The sequence below is a fragment of the Aspergillus ibericus genome (assembly GCF_003184845.1).
Source record: "Aspergillus ibericus CBS 121593 unplaced genomic scaffold BO80scaffold_6, whole genome shotgun sequence".
Classification (NCBI taxonomy): domain Eukaryota; kingdom Fungi; phylum Ascomycota; class Eurotiomycetes; order Eurotiales; family Aspergillaceae; genus Aspergillus; species Aspergillus ibericus.
In genome coordinates, this window is record NW_020292104.1 from 134238 (window position 1) to 148750 (window position 14513).

Below are 14513 nucleotides of genomic sequence, written 5' to 3' on the forward strand. Positions count from 1 at the left end.
TGATCTTGCATTCGGATCCTCCACGGAGGACAAATGACCCCACAGTCCTCTCTCACCTTGCGATTAATCAACCAGTAGATCCCTTACTGATCCACGTGAGTGATCAATCCAGGATGATATTAGTAAGGAACGTGCCTGGACTATCTCTCACCTGATGCGCCTAAACATAGATAGCTACCTACTTTCATCATCATTCAGGCTCGAAACCAAAAAGACAATTGCCCCTCTGGCTAGGTCATTCTTCACGTTTGAAGAGTATCTAAAAATAAAAACAGGGGAGTGGGGTGCGATGTGAGTATTAAGGGAGGTATGTGCATGTAGCATGCCATTCCGGCGGGGAGGCATTCTGGATTCTGGGTTCTGCAGGGATGAAAAGTGAGGGGGGGATGTGGTTAGTCTATTATTAGTAGTAGATGATCAGTATGGATCTAGATTATCTATAGGATTAGAGTGCTAGCTAGCTTGCTATCTCTGGTGATCGTACATATATATATACACCAGTCCTTGCTTCATTGAGGTATGCCTGTATCTACAACCTCAGACAGTAAGATTGGCTCTCTGGAAGCTGTACCCGAAATCCTCAAACACGGCACACTTCTCTGTGGTGCCTGGGTTGGTGATGATAGAGGGAGGCATATCCAGAAGACTGACGTTTCGCTCGGAGATTTCATACTCGGGCATGTAGTAACCGCGAGGTCCGAAGATCTGGTATGTCGATGCGTATGCGGGGCCACGGAGCTTCAACATCTCTAGATCGGGGTTCGGATTGCGGGTGCGGAAGAATGATCCGAAGATATCGTTGAGGAGGCGGGAGTGGAGGATATCCCGTTGCTTATAGTATGGGGATACGTTCTTGGTCTTGCTGTTGAGTGTACCCCAGGCGAGGAGGACATCTGAGGAGTGGCACGTGGCGTTGTAGTCGGTGTTGGGGGAGCAGATGCTGGGGACGCCAACGGTGGTCTGGATGTGGCCGTGTTTGATTTCGAGTTCCCAGAGGTGCGGCAAGGCCTGGCGGCCGCCATGGCGGAGGAGGTAGGCTTGTGGGCAACTCCATTCGCTGTGGGTCAGGGCGTCGGCGACAGTGTTCCGGACGCTGTCGGGGTCGGAGGGGTTGAGGGGGAAGGCGTTAGTAGCGATGAGAGATTTGATGAGCGAGGTGGGGTAGGCGTAGCTGTAGACAAGCTCGAGGGCGGCTTCGGTTGAGCCGGCATTTTGGACGTACTGGTCAACATACAGGGCAGCTTCGTCGGTGACGGTTGTGAAGATGGTTGGAACGCGGTTGGGGAGCTTGTTCGAGGCGAGGAGACGGTAGAATTGGTCGTCGATGACACCGCTGTCGGTATCATCGACTATGGGCATCAGAGGCTCTATAGATGCCAGAATCTCGGACGAATGAAGGTAGTCGGTGGCAATTGTCTCGGTGGAGGTTGTCATAGCAGCTTCGAACTCGGTCGTGTTGTCGAGGTATCGAGCTGCCGGAACGGATCTGAGGCAGGAGAGAAGGGCGGTTTCAGATGTGGTTCCGTTGCAGCCGACAGCACCAGCAATGTTAGGGGTGACAATTTTGGTGTATACCTCGCGAGTGAACCAGGGGAGGTCTACTGGGGCTGACTGAACAATGGCACCGGAGAAGAGGCCCCGGGCAGCAGTCGAAGAGAGCAGTGCGATAACGCTCTGACCTCCGGCCGATTGACCAAATATTGTGATGTGGTTTGGGTCTCCACCGAACGCCTCGATATACTTGTTAACCCATTTTAAGGCGAGAATCTGGTCGCGTGTACCGTAGTTTCCGGTCGTGAGGTTGCCCGTGGCCAGCCAGCCTAACGCGCCGACTCGATAGTTGATCGTCACAACAACTATGTCGTTGCGGCTGGCGAAATTTCCTCCATCATAATCGACCATGGAGGCAGTACCGCTGGTAAACCCACCCCCATAGAAGTATACGGCGACGGGTTTGCGAGCAGAATCTCTGTCATGTGGTGAAGGCAGGATGGGAGAATAGATGTTAAGGTATAGACAGTCCTCCGAGATACCGCCATTATCAAGAGTTCCAAAGCCCGAGACCGACTGAATGCACGAATCAGCCATTTTGGTCGCGTCGATGTTCCTCGGGCCTGAGTAAGGGCGTGGTGGTGCGAACCGCAAGTCCTTTACAGGCGGGTCTGCGAAGGGAATGCCTAGGAACCGAAACGACCGTCCATCACGATATCCGGTCATGTGGAAATCTTCGTACGAGATCGAGACCTTTGACTTGTTCACAGCTGTCCTGTCTTTATCGGTCGTAGGAGGCACGCTCGAGGTGCAGAGGGCAGGCAGTTGTTCGTCACACGACACCGAGATGATTCGTTTAAGGCCTTGGGAATACGCCTGGCAGCACTCTGGCGAGTGTTTGGCTATCCACAGGGAGCTATCTCTCTGCAAGCTTCCGGTGTGGACAAGATAGTCGAGCTGGTACCCTAGCTCCGTGGCGTTGTCCTGAGGTGCATCTTGCAGCGGGTATAAGGCTTCTCCGATAGAAGCACACCGAAACTGCGCGCCGGAGTAGGGTACTCGATCGTAAACCAAGACAGCAGCGGTGCCATTGTTTGCGGGGCTCAAGTTATTGTACTTCAGCGCCTGGAGGGTACCTAAAGAGGCAATGCTGGGAGGTGATGTTGCGGCTACTGGAGGAGCCGGGGCCGCCAAAGCTGGCCAGCAGAGGAGCAGAGAGCTCGCGAGAAATTGCAGCTGCATTTTCCGGGACATTGACTACTGTGGCAGTCGTGATCGGGAGACCACTGAACAAGGCAGTGGCCCTTTTAAATCCATGGCCGCCAAGCGAGAAGGCCCATGAGTTAGGCCTCCGGGCAAATGGTTGCTCGGAATAACCGGAAGCGCGAGCCTCGGTGATTCATGAGAAAGAGATTGTCAGATATTGGTCGTATGAGGCTTCAATCTATGAGTGAAAGCTGGGGTGCATTGAAGCGTTCCACCAGCGGAAAGCAGCGGAGACTGGGGCACCAGTGGTTCCTGAGGAAAGGTTCCAACTATCTAGCCGAGGGAGCCAACATGAATGGCTCTCTCGGCAAACCCACCCCAAGGACTCGCGTCCTTGGCGCACGGAGGTCAACGGGCGATTGATCATGACTATCGAAAATGGAGACAATAAGAGGTTTCTGTCAGATGTAATTGGAGGAAGAAAGAAGAAAAGGCACTCGGGACTCAGGCCGGCTTCTCAACGTTTCTCAGATTTGGTCTAGTCTGCCGAGGGCCCTAGCCCTATGCTCCGATGACTGCCTGGGGTTGATCGTCAGGATTTTGCTCAACGTGATAAGAACCAGGGAGATATTCTAAAATAGTACTGCGGGAGATTTATATCATGACCGTCCGTTATCTGAGGTTATATTCGTTTAGAATTCCATAGAGTTGCAGATGGTGGTTGTCCTTGTGAACGCCTTCCCGGACCAACTTCTATCTTTCACTTCGTATCGGGTGGTACTGCAGAGGTTATTGGACACTACCAGCCCTCGTCCTCGATGTATATCCAAGAGCGCGGTGATGTGCCCTGGTGGGCGTCTAAGGTTTCAGCTTAGTGGTTGAAATTGCCAAACGATGGTGTAGCTTCAAGCGACCTGGCTGACATCCACCATTTAGAATCAAACCTAAAGGGTCTGGAGAGTACCTTTGCGATGAGTACACTCTAGATTGCTGTCTAGCTCAGTGTGCCATGTGCAAACTTGATAACAGGGACCTGTACTTGTTGATGGGTGACTCCGGACTCTGTTAGGAACGGTCGCGTATGTTTTTCTTCGCATGTGGCTCCAGACAAGAAGATTCGTGGTAGGTTGATGACAGGACGCAGGCGGAGATATGGGCCTTTAGCATATGTGGCCATGATATCGTGACTCCTACTGCTTAAAAGTCGACTCCTCAGCAGGTACAAACGGTCCCAGACAACGTTGGCGGCTTGGTTCCTAAACGTGCCCGACTGTTTCCATCCTCGAAATCAGCCTTGATTTTCAGGTCTCAATTCCGTATCTTGTTCCACCACTCCAATCAGTATGACTGCAACCATGCGAGTTATTGGATGTTTCGTGTGCTGCAAGGTAGGCGTATCCAGGAGGAGGACGTGATATTCTTGAGTATTCGGATGGATGACACGAGTTCAACACCTAAGAAGAGAAACTGTGACATCTGCGGTTAGTTCTTGTGTCAATAGAAAAGATGGATACTTTTGTAATGCTGACAGATTTGGGTAGGGGATGTAGTTCAGAAGCCAGGTTGAGGATAAGAAGAGAATAATTATTGAGTCCTGTCGAGGTATGCGAGAGCGATCGAATCAATTATGATGATAGGTAGTAGGTGGTTCGTGAGTGCAAGGAGGTGAGGCAGTACAGGAGGAAGAGGCCGCAAGGAAAGGGAGCAGGTGACCTGGATAGCCAGCCTAGAGTAGCAAAGACCTTGTGAAGTTCCCAAATAATGATGGTTATGCCGACGAAAAAGATCAGGAAGAAAAAGGGATGTGTGAAAACATAGAAAGGTGCTGTAGAGTCAAGAAGCTTGGGTGGTTTTGGTTTGAATTTGGTGACGTAGGTGAAGAAAGGAAATAGGAAAACGGTGCATATAGTGGGCTCAGTGCGCTACTGGGTGATGTTCGATACTCATTCTCCAGCTTTGCCATAAAGCAGAGGCAGGACGATATTCCAGAGAGATGTAAGGAGATAATAGTGTCAAGGCAATAGGTCGTGCGAACGGGATTTGTTAACAACGTGCCAATGGAATGTGACCACTGCGACTAAAAAGCAACAATAATATACTATGGCTTTTTCGCTCTATATAGCTTCAAGAAGGTATCGGCAGAATGGGATTTTGGTCGTTACTGGAATCACAAGATGGCTGATATAGTACAAGGACTACAAGTGCACAAATTGACCAGGTGATCGGCCTACATATAGTAACATAGAAGGGCGGATGTCTCAATAGAGTCGCATCGAGGGAATAGAGACAAAAGCCAAAAAGAAAGGGAGAGAGGAGGGAGCGGAATAGTTATAACTAGAGACGGGCCGGCCGAGATAGGAAAGTGGGTGGGTCCACTCCCGCGGATAGCGGGTCCAAGCACGGGAGTATACACAACGACCGGGAATAGCCTCACCAGCCGCGCAACAAGGAAACCAGGCCACCCAAATCGATGCCTGTACAGCCAGGCCAGTCAAATTTCCTCTTTCAGACAACAGATGCGAACTCTTGAACAAATGCACGTCTGATACCTGGTAACAATCCCAGGGTAACCGAGTGGTTAAGGTGGCCGGCGCTCTTGGCACGAGCCCCCCCTTAAGCCCGCGTAGACAGAACCATGAGGAAGTCCTGGGTACGATTCCGACCTGGCGCACTTGGGCTCAGCCCAAGCTCGCCCAGGTGGAATTGTCTGTAAACCCCCTTCGGGGGGTTTCGTAGCCGATCGGTGTGGTTGGGCGACCCACCGATTGTGTGAGCTTTTTGCTTCTATAAGTATTGAACAAGGTTGCCTATCTACTTCTTCCACAATCTGCGATGGAAGAAAAGAATCAATAAAAGAATTGAGCTTGAAGCTGCAGCGGATCCGGACTTGGGAGATGAGAAGGGACGGGGTGGCTGCCTCGCTGCCTTAGGTAGGGGGGAGCTAGAGCCATTCACTGTCAGGCCTCAGGCGGTAGCAGCAGAAGTGACTCACTCGCTCTTTCCCACAAAGCTGACTTCGCTTGCGTCGGGGTGACGGCCTATGAAGCAATGCCAGCCCATGACGGACTCACGCTCCAGTGGTACGGAGAGAACGATGTAGATATTTGGAGGCTGATAGCCCCAACTGAATATGGTAACATCGATAAGTTCTGACACAAATTCTTTAGAGTACAACGCATACGCGCTACTTGCTACGGAACTCCCTCACATATCGCTGATTCACAATCTGTTCCTCGGGAAACCAATTCCCATGCATCCCATACGGCACTCGTTGAGGCAGGACTACCCGGCAAACCACATCTGTCATTCTCACCGCATCAATGACCCACAGCTCACTGTGTGAGCTAGGCGGAGCATCACCATTCTCATCCAGTTGTGACTCGTTGAAGACATACGTAACGAGCCAGCCATCATCCTCGGACTTTCCATCCCTGCGCGGCACAAACGAACACTCCTGAGCATACCATCCTGATGGGAAGGCAAAAGCTCGGATGGGGTCGTCACGATTTTTTGACGCGAGTATGTCAGCAATTGAGCGCTTGTCCACACAGCCATATACCGGGGATGGAGGATCAGACTTCGCCTGCAAAAGAAGATGCTGCACATCCATTTTGACGAGACAATCAATCTTATAGCTGCTGATGTGGGAGGTGGCAAAATTTCCATTCCGCATGGAACAGCCATAGACAAACCGTGCCTGCTTCATCTCAAGGTGCTTGGGCACACATGGAAATTCAAACGGAATGGCTGATAGCGCCCACTGTTGCGAGATCGAGGAGGATCCTTCTTGGCTTGGCGGGAATTGGTAATAATAAAGACGGCATTCGGGATCTGGCGGGTTCACAGCCCCTGGCGCATCCAGGTTGCCCATATGGTACAATGGGGCGACACTGTTCATGCGACAAAGGAGCATATTCACCTGTACACCGCGGGGGGTCTCTTCATCCCAGCTATTCACGGTATGCATAACCACACAGGCGGCCGTCTTGAACCATCGGATAAGATCCGGGAAGTGCCGAGGGAATACCCCAATCCTCGTTTGGCCATGTGGATCGTATTGCATTACTGGTTTGCCGTAGAAGATATTGGACGGGTCCAGTGAGAGAGGCAGGTCAATGATAATGGTATGTTGAGGGGAAACCCCAAAATCGTGCATCATTTTCCCTGAAGTAAGGCCAGGCACAGGTTGATTGAGATGGGGCTCCGGGGATAGCGAGCTTCTAGCAGGTACAATGGAGTAATGAACGAACGGTGGAAGAAACGTCGAGTGGAAGAGAAGCAGTTCACCAGTATGGAGGTCAACTTTAGGCTGAGCATGGGCACCAATTAACATCAGGGTATGTTATGATTCTGCTGTGATACTCACATGAGCAGTGGTCATTTCCTTATAGAATCCTTCCATGCCTGGACCGCCAAAGTACGGCTTGGACCTTTCACAGTCCCCAGGCTCCCCCTCTGCTGTGTTGCCGGTGAACCAGCCCACGGTTTGCAGCAGTGGAAGAAACACACGCATAGGAGGCCCGACCTCATTTGTAGCCAAGACACGACCATCGTGATGGAGAATGCTGGTATTCGCACTGCTCACCCGCCTGATCGGCCGGGCAACCAACCCCCAGATGGATGCAAATATCAATATTGTACTCCGCGTTACCTCCAGCAGAATTCGAAGGGTCGACAAGGCAGGGTTGGTCATGGTTGCAACACTAGGAATGATGGGACAGAGACGGCGATTCCGCACGGTTGCGCAGTACATGTCGGTTAGAACATATTGGTTGGTAAAGACTGGCTGGACACTGGGTGATTCTGGGATACGTTTAAAGTACACGCCCGTGAGCATGCCGTCGCCATCGAACCAGTGGAAGTCACGCTGAGCTTCGCTTTGGAGGGGATTGGTGCCATTCCTGACATATTGCCCGCCTAGGAACTCCTCAGGGATAGTGCCCTCAAAGTGGCATGTCTCGGCGGCAAGGGTCGTACGAACAGGGGCAAAGTTGCCCACGAGGTATCTGGCACATCATTAGCGTCAAGAGCACTAATGGCTAGAAGGTGGGCGTACGGATGTCTTCTTCTTGCTTTTGACATGATGCTAAATGCACTGGATGACAATCGTGGCGAGACGGTGGGATACTCAACTCATATAGATCTGTACCGGAGGCTATTCAGCGCTTGAAAACAAGGAACAGATGCGTCAATGGGCCCGAGAAACCTCCGCAAGGTAACCTTTGAAACTCGGAAAAGTATTGAAACCGGTTCCTAAAGCTCGAGGCAGGGTCATGTTACTATCGAGAACCAGGAACAATCCCGATATTGCTGCTTGCCCCATGAGGTCCGGCCTTTTCCTCATTGAATTTATAATCGTTAAAAACATCGCCGATCTTCGCCTCCCTGTCATCAGATAGCCGTAAGGTCTGGAACCCGGGATCCCGATAGCATCTTTTGCTGGCTATAACTCCTACAGGTCACAATTTGAGCAGACGTTAAGCTTAAGTGAGCCAATTGGGCCATGAGTACGGACCGGCCGAGCGTCAGACTTTGGCAATCCTACTACATGAGCTGTACCATGGACCCCGACTGTTTTATTAGTAGTTGCATGTCTACTGGTAGTAGAGGTTGTTGCATCATAGGCCGAGTCCCGGTTCAATGCCTTACATACGACATCCCACTGGCGCTGGGTTGGAAAGAGATAACCAGGCCAAGTTTCAACAAGGAACCTGACAGACCGTATCAGATAGGATATCCAATGGATTGTCAAAAGGAAGTAGTACACTGTCCATCGTGGTTGCCACCCACTGTTCTGCGGAGGCGAAACCCTTCCAAGGCGGCAGAGCTTCAGCCCTAAAGATCCAGATTTGGTACTTTGCTTAGTTATCACGGATATTGATCTCACGCCTGCGAGGAATCCACTCGGGCCTGCTGTAGTGCATGGGACCAGTTATTGAGCTCGAACAAGAGCACTGCACCAGCATTGAGGATTGACGATGCCTTTGAGATTCCTCGGTCTCGATACGGTGATTTGCAACTGGCCAGGCTCATTGCGATCGCCTGGATCTGCGATGTGTGGGGAACGCCCATTACGCCATCGCCGAGAAGCGCGCCCCAGGCAAGCCAGGCATCCACTTGGGGCCTCAGCCATCTCCACTTGGGAGCCTGGCCGGAGCCTATGAAGCCCCCCGTGCCTGTGGGCGGTGGGAGGTTCTGCCGGAGCAGGATATTGTAGTTAAAGAGACATCGAACACCCCGGCGAAAGACTGTTTCTTACGAATATCCAACGGGAAGATTAGTCTTTCTCTCCATTACCTCATAAACTACCAGATCTATTACCTCAATGGCGGCCCAACTCACCCTGCCCCAACTGCCTGCTAAGCATCGGGACCTGCCAAGCTGGATTCAGAACCATCCAGACACGCCTCTCAACCAGATTATTGCGCCTTACAATGACTATGACGCCGTGGTACGCAGGCTGTTTGCTCAGGAACGCTCACACCCGGCCTTGCAGGAGAACCACCTCAACATTGTGCCCCTCTATGATGCAAGAGGCAATGCTGATGTCCGCGTACGGGCTCGGGACTTGGCGTCAGAACCCTCGACAATCAAGGAACGGTACATCATGCCCTTGAAGGAAGAGGACCGGCGACCCAACGGTACCCCAGCGGTGGTCCCGAGGCTCGATGACTTTTGGAGGAACTTTAACATCTTTTCTGAGGGTGCATTGAGCGATCTGGATTGGAGCAATGTGGTCGTCGCGGGAAGCGCAGTGGTCACTTGCCTACTACCCGTACCTGAAGAGCACCGCGGCTCGAAGCGTGCCCTGCGTAAGTACTACTATGAAAAGGTTGCCTCGGCGTCGGACGTCGATCTCTTTCTATATGGCTTGGATGAAGCAGAGGCGATCGAGAAGATCAAGCAAATTGAGGATAAGATTAAGAATTCAATCCTCCATGAGACGACCACAGTGCGAACCAAGAATACCATTACGATTGTCTCGCAGTATCCCACACGCCATGTGCAGATAGTGCTTCGCATATACAAAACCATCGCGGAGATCTTGACTGGATTTGATGTGGATTGCGCCTGTGCTGCTTTCGATGGGAAGCAAGTCTTTGCGTCTCCGCGTGCCCTTGCCTCATACATCACTCAGATAAACACGATTGACCTTTCTAGGCGCTCTCCTTCTTACGAGAACCGTCTCTCGAAGTACTCGCATCGTGGATTCGAGGTATTCTGGCCAGAGCTGGACAGATCGCAAGTCGATCCGGTGAGCACTTCTGTGGCGGGCGTTATTGTGCTTTGACTGATGCATTCCGCCCATAGACAATCTTCGAACAAAGCTTCACCAGAGTGGTTGGCCTAGCACGCCTTCTGGTCCTTGAGAAGTTGCCCAAGTCGTCAGACCGGGAGTCTTATATCGAGCAAAGGCGACAAGAGCGTGGCCGGCCTGCTCCAAGATACAATATGAGACGGTATGGTGGTAATATCAAGGATGACTGGGTTGATGAGGTTCCAGAGTGGGAAGAGGGCGAGGAGATCTCTGACTATAATACATTTGTTAGTATGCAGTCTCTCTCCTCGATACTTGCGGCTAACCAAATGTGCCAGACCATCCCATACGGGCCCAGGTTCAGAGCTCGAAAGGTCGAGAAACTACTATATGCGAAAGATCTTTTGCTCAACGCAGAGTGGAACAAACCCAAGGACAGAGAGGTCAATCTTCACCGACATCCGGCGTTTTTTGGTGATGTCGCGGATGTAATACAAGATTGTTGCGGCTTTTGTCCGCAGCCAGAGACAGAGGAAGAGAAAGAGATAGCGGAGACAGAGAGCAAGCTCTATGTTTCTGGGAGCATCTCCTTTATCAAAGACGATCCCGGTCGTCAGGAGATTGGCAGCTTTAACCCAATTACGGAGACAGATTGGACTGGTGTGTGCAACCTTGCCCCTATGAGAGATCCAAGAGCTAGCTAACACGGCGGAAGAAATGGCATATGTGGGGAATACAGAGCGGTTGTGCCGGGCCATCGTGGATTGCGATAAAGAGGAAGTCGAAGCATGCCTCGCAAAAGGCAAGGTAGATCCTAACAACCGCGACTACACCGGAAGAACGCCATTGCACTTGGCTTGCTTGGCCTCGACACCGGACATAGTACAGTGCCTCGTTGACCACGGCGCAAGGTTGATATCTCGGTTGGCCGACGGTCGGACAGCGCTACACCTGGCTGCCGCAAGGGGAAGTGTGGAGATCGTACGAATACTATTGCGGAAAAGTGCGCAGAACGAAGCGGAGCAGAGTCAGCTTGATACACACCATGATGGGAAAAAGAGCGACAAGAGTGGGACTGAGGAGCCTGACTCTGACGGAGACCAAATCTCCTGCACCTCCGGTTCGTTCATCCATGTTGATGGGAATACCGACCCGAATTCGGGTGGTATCGATTTGGCCATGTCTGAGAATGAGATGGAGCCGGATGTTTACGACATCAATGTTGTCTCCTGGGATATTCCCACCTCGGCGCTACATCTTGCTATTCTAAATGGTCAGGTTCATGTAGTGGACGAGCTTGTTGCCTCGTTTGGTGCCGATGTGTTGTTGCCGGTTAAGCTGGTCCACACCTATGGCAATAGCCCAAGGGCTGCTATTCTGAACCTGGCCTTGGCACTTCGACTGCCTCGCGAAAAGGTTAACATGATGACTGAAAAGCTATTGCAGCTCGGTGCAGTTCCAACACAGGCAGACCTTCACAATGTGACCCCCCTGCACTACGTTGCTGCTTCCGATTATCCTGAACTCTTGGAAATATACCTCAACCACAACCGTCCTGCAACGTTGAAAGCAATAAACTATCTTGTACCCTCGGGTTCTGTTTGGAGGACAGGTGCTCATTCGGCTCTCACGGTAGCACTTTCTGGACGAAATGCTGTCGGTGCGACCAAACTTCTTGAGGCCGCTGCACAGCCTTCCATTGACTTTGAATCGTTCGTGAGGCCTGGACAGGGAGTCTATGAAAGGATCAAGAGGAATTCATCTGAGACAAACAAGGAGCTTTTCCGATGGGAGGTCACACAGCCAATCATCCTCGCAGTGCAAAAAGACCTACCGATGATTGCCGTTCAGCTCCTCATTAGTGATGTCGATCCGAATACGCTCACCCCTCAAGGGTATAATATCCTGGATAAGGCCTCTAGCCAAAGCTACGCTGTGGGTCAATCTTTACTGGACGTTGTTCGAGAGAAAATAAGGAAATTGCGCAAATACCACGGAGAGAAATTGAATGACATACCTCCTCTTCCACTGGTGCATCCTGATCGCTGTCTTAATGACTTGGAGCTTGGCACATACCAAATGTGGGCCGCAGAAAAAGCAGTACGCCTAGCGAAGATGCAGTATGAGAAGGACGAAAAGAAGTATGCAATGGCAGTAAGCAACAATGAGAATCGCAAAGGTTTGAAGCAGAAAATCTCAGCGGTCCACGCTCTTCTGGAAGAGTTCGAGAGGCTTGAGATTGCCCTCTTACAAAAGGGTGCTAAATCATTCTATGATCTCTTCCCGGAAAAGAAGAAACGCACCAGGAAGGATATGTCTCAACCTGAGCTTCCCAAAGCTGAACCTTTCGGGGTGGATTTCAAATTTTCTGTACCGGACCTAACTGACACAAAGAAGAAAGCATACTTAGAACTGTGAGTGATATCGTCCACCCAAAGCACTTTGTCAGCAAGCCTTAGATAACTGACGTCAACAAGATTTGAAGCAGCCTGGCGGGGCGATTTGAACACCATCAAGGCCCTCACACTAGTGGCCACAGGCGATGAAACTCATCTGAGCCCATTGCAGGTCGCTGTGCGTGATCAGAACAATTTCTCACCATTTTCCATTGCTGTACTACGTGGACACCAACAAGTCGCGAAAGCTATCCTGGAGATTGCACAGGCTCAATATAAAAGAAAAGACTCTGGCACTCGTGCACGATATGAGATGGACCTTGAGGCCTTCCATGAAGATGCAGAAATTCACATATATAGTGAGATCATCGATGACAGGTTCACCATTGAGAACATAGGAGAGACAGCCATGCAAGTTGAGTGTGAGATATCCCCTCTCCAACTCTTCTCCTGGAACTGCCCAGCCTCCATGTTTATCGACGAGGAATCGAATCTAGCCGATCTGGTTCATTATACGGTCTGGAAGAATGATGTGGACATGCTTGAATTTCTACTTCAGCTTGGGCAAGAATTAACCGAAAGAGACACGATGGTCGAAACTAAAATATACACTGTCTCGACAAGTGCGTTTCGACTCGCGATTGGAAAGGGTCATTTGGGCTGCCTGGAGGCGATCATTAAGTATACAGGAGCGGATCTCCCAATTGACAATCTGCTGCAAGGTTCTGGTATCGAGATTAAGGAAAAGCCGAGATTCTACCAAGGGCTGTCCGTTCGTGGGAGGAAGCGAGCAGACTGGGTCGCGGCAGGAGGAGGGATGATCAGTGAACGCGAAGAACAAGAGACGCCCTTGCTCACTGCCGCATTTTCCGGGTCCTTGCCAAGTGTGCAGTGGTTCCTCAGCTCAGCGCCAGTCAAGAACTATGTTGAGTTTATTAAGGGCCATGAACAGGAGGACAAGTTGAAACTATTATCAGAGTCAATAAACGATCTGGAAGGACCCCTCACGGGCTGGATCCAATCCAAGAGTATATGCCAATCCCACCGCCCTGTGAGATGTGTTTGCTGACCTAGCCATAAACAGACGAATTTATCCTGCACTGTACTATACTCTCAAAGCCTACAGAGGAGCCATGCCGGTTAGTCGAATACCTCGTCAAGCGCGTCCCGCAGTTCATCGAAACCAAGTCGGCTGCAGGGCATACGCCTCTGGCTCTTGCATTCTCTCTTGACCGGGTAGACTTTGCCCACATCCTTATCAAGGCTGGGGCCAACCAGACAACCCGTGATCGTAAAGGCAACAACCTGGTTCATCTGCTGCTTTCCGACATCAATGGCAGCGCTCGGGACGAGCCAGGAAACATGGAGAGGCTCCTCGCCTTGCTTGATACCCGATTGATTCCATCGCTACTGACTGAGCGATCATCGGATGATCCCGGATCACTGACACCCATCGCTCGCTGGATGCATCATAGTCAGCGGCCCTGGAGGAGCGGGACGAGTGGATGGGGATTCGACCGCCATCGGGAAACAAGCGGCAACCTAGCCGTAGCACGCTGTTTCTTGGAATTTGCGCAGCTAACGGGTCAGAAGCACCTGGACATGTTTGACGGCACTGGGAATACACCACTTCATGAAGCGGTCAAGCAGCAATACCCCAGGGTTTTCGAGGCTATGGCGGAGTACCGTCCGGATCTACTGTACCGGGAGAATGCCACCGGAAGCACACCCTTGGAGTTGGCCGTTGACAATTGGGTAGCGGAAGCACTGTCAGATCCGCCACCGATGCTGGGAGACGGACCGCAATCCGAGGCAAGAAACAAGGAGAGCAGTTGTGTACTGGATCGGCAGCCCGAGTCATTTGACCCGGATTATCCGACCAAGCCGGAGAGTGAGCGGCAAGCGATCTGTAGATATGCTCGCGAACGAGCCAGCACCAACCCACGCAAGAGAAAGCTGGTGAGCCTAAACGAGGCAAATGAGGTGGCCAAGAGACTTGCCGTGCGAAAGAGTGGGGAGACTTCTACCAAGGACAGCGATGTTGTGGCCCAGTGGTATTACCGAGCCGTGCGGTCCTGATGGGGAGATTGACAGATTACCGAGGCCAGTTCGATGAGTCTACACCTTACGATTATCTTCTAGACAAATAATAGAGGCTGTTA

The 14513-nt window shown here is 51.4% G+C and overlaps 3 protein-coding genes across 3 annotated transcripts; 1 reads left to right on the forward strand and 2 right to left on the reverse strand.

Moving 5' to 3' along the window:
* Positions 1-537: 537 nt before the first annotated feature.
* Positions 538-2745, reverse strand: BO80DRAFT_499644 (putative cholinesterase; the record flags this gene model as incomplete). Its single annotated transcript, XM_025724197.1, has 1 exon — positions 538-2745. One exon carries the CDS (start codon positions 2743-2745, stop codon positions 538-540), a length of 2208 nt encoding a protein of 735 aa, XP_025578628.1.
* Positions 2746-5881: 3136 nt separating this feature from the next.
* Positions 5882-7779, reverse strand: BO80DRAFT_461946 (carotenoid oxygenase family protein; the record flags this gene model as incomplete). The annotated part of the gene is made up of 3 exons (XM_025722483.1): positions 5882-7006; positions 7064-7703; positions 7754-7779. 3 exons carry the CDS (start codon positions 7777-7779, stop codon positions 5882-5884), a joined length of 1791 nt encoding a protein of 596 aa, XP_025578629.1.
* A 1243-nt stretch (positions 7780-9022) lies between these two features.
* On the forward strand, positions 9023-14486 carry BO80DRAFT_374530 (ankyrin repeat protein; the record flags this gene model as incomplete). Its single annotated transcript, XM_025716596.1, has 6 exons — positions 9023-9952; positions 10009-10242; positions 10294-10615; positions 10671-12369; positions 12433-13379; positions 13436-14486. The coding sequence occupies 6 exons, from the start codon at positions 9023-9025 to the stop codon at positions 14428-14430; spliced, it is 5127 nt and encodes a 1708-aa protein (XP_025578630.1). The 3' UTR covers positions 14431-14486.
* Between the last annotated feature and the right edge of the window lie 27 nt (positions 14487-14513).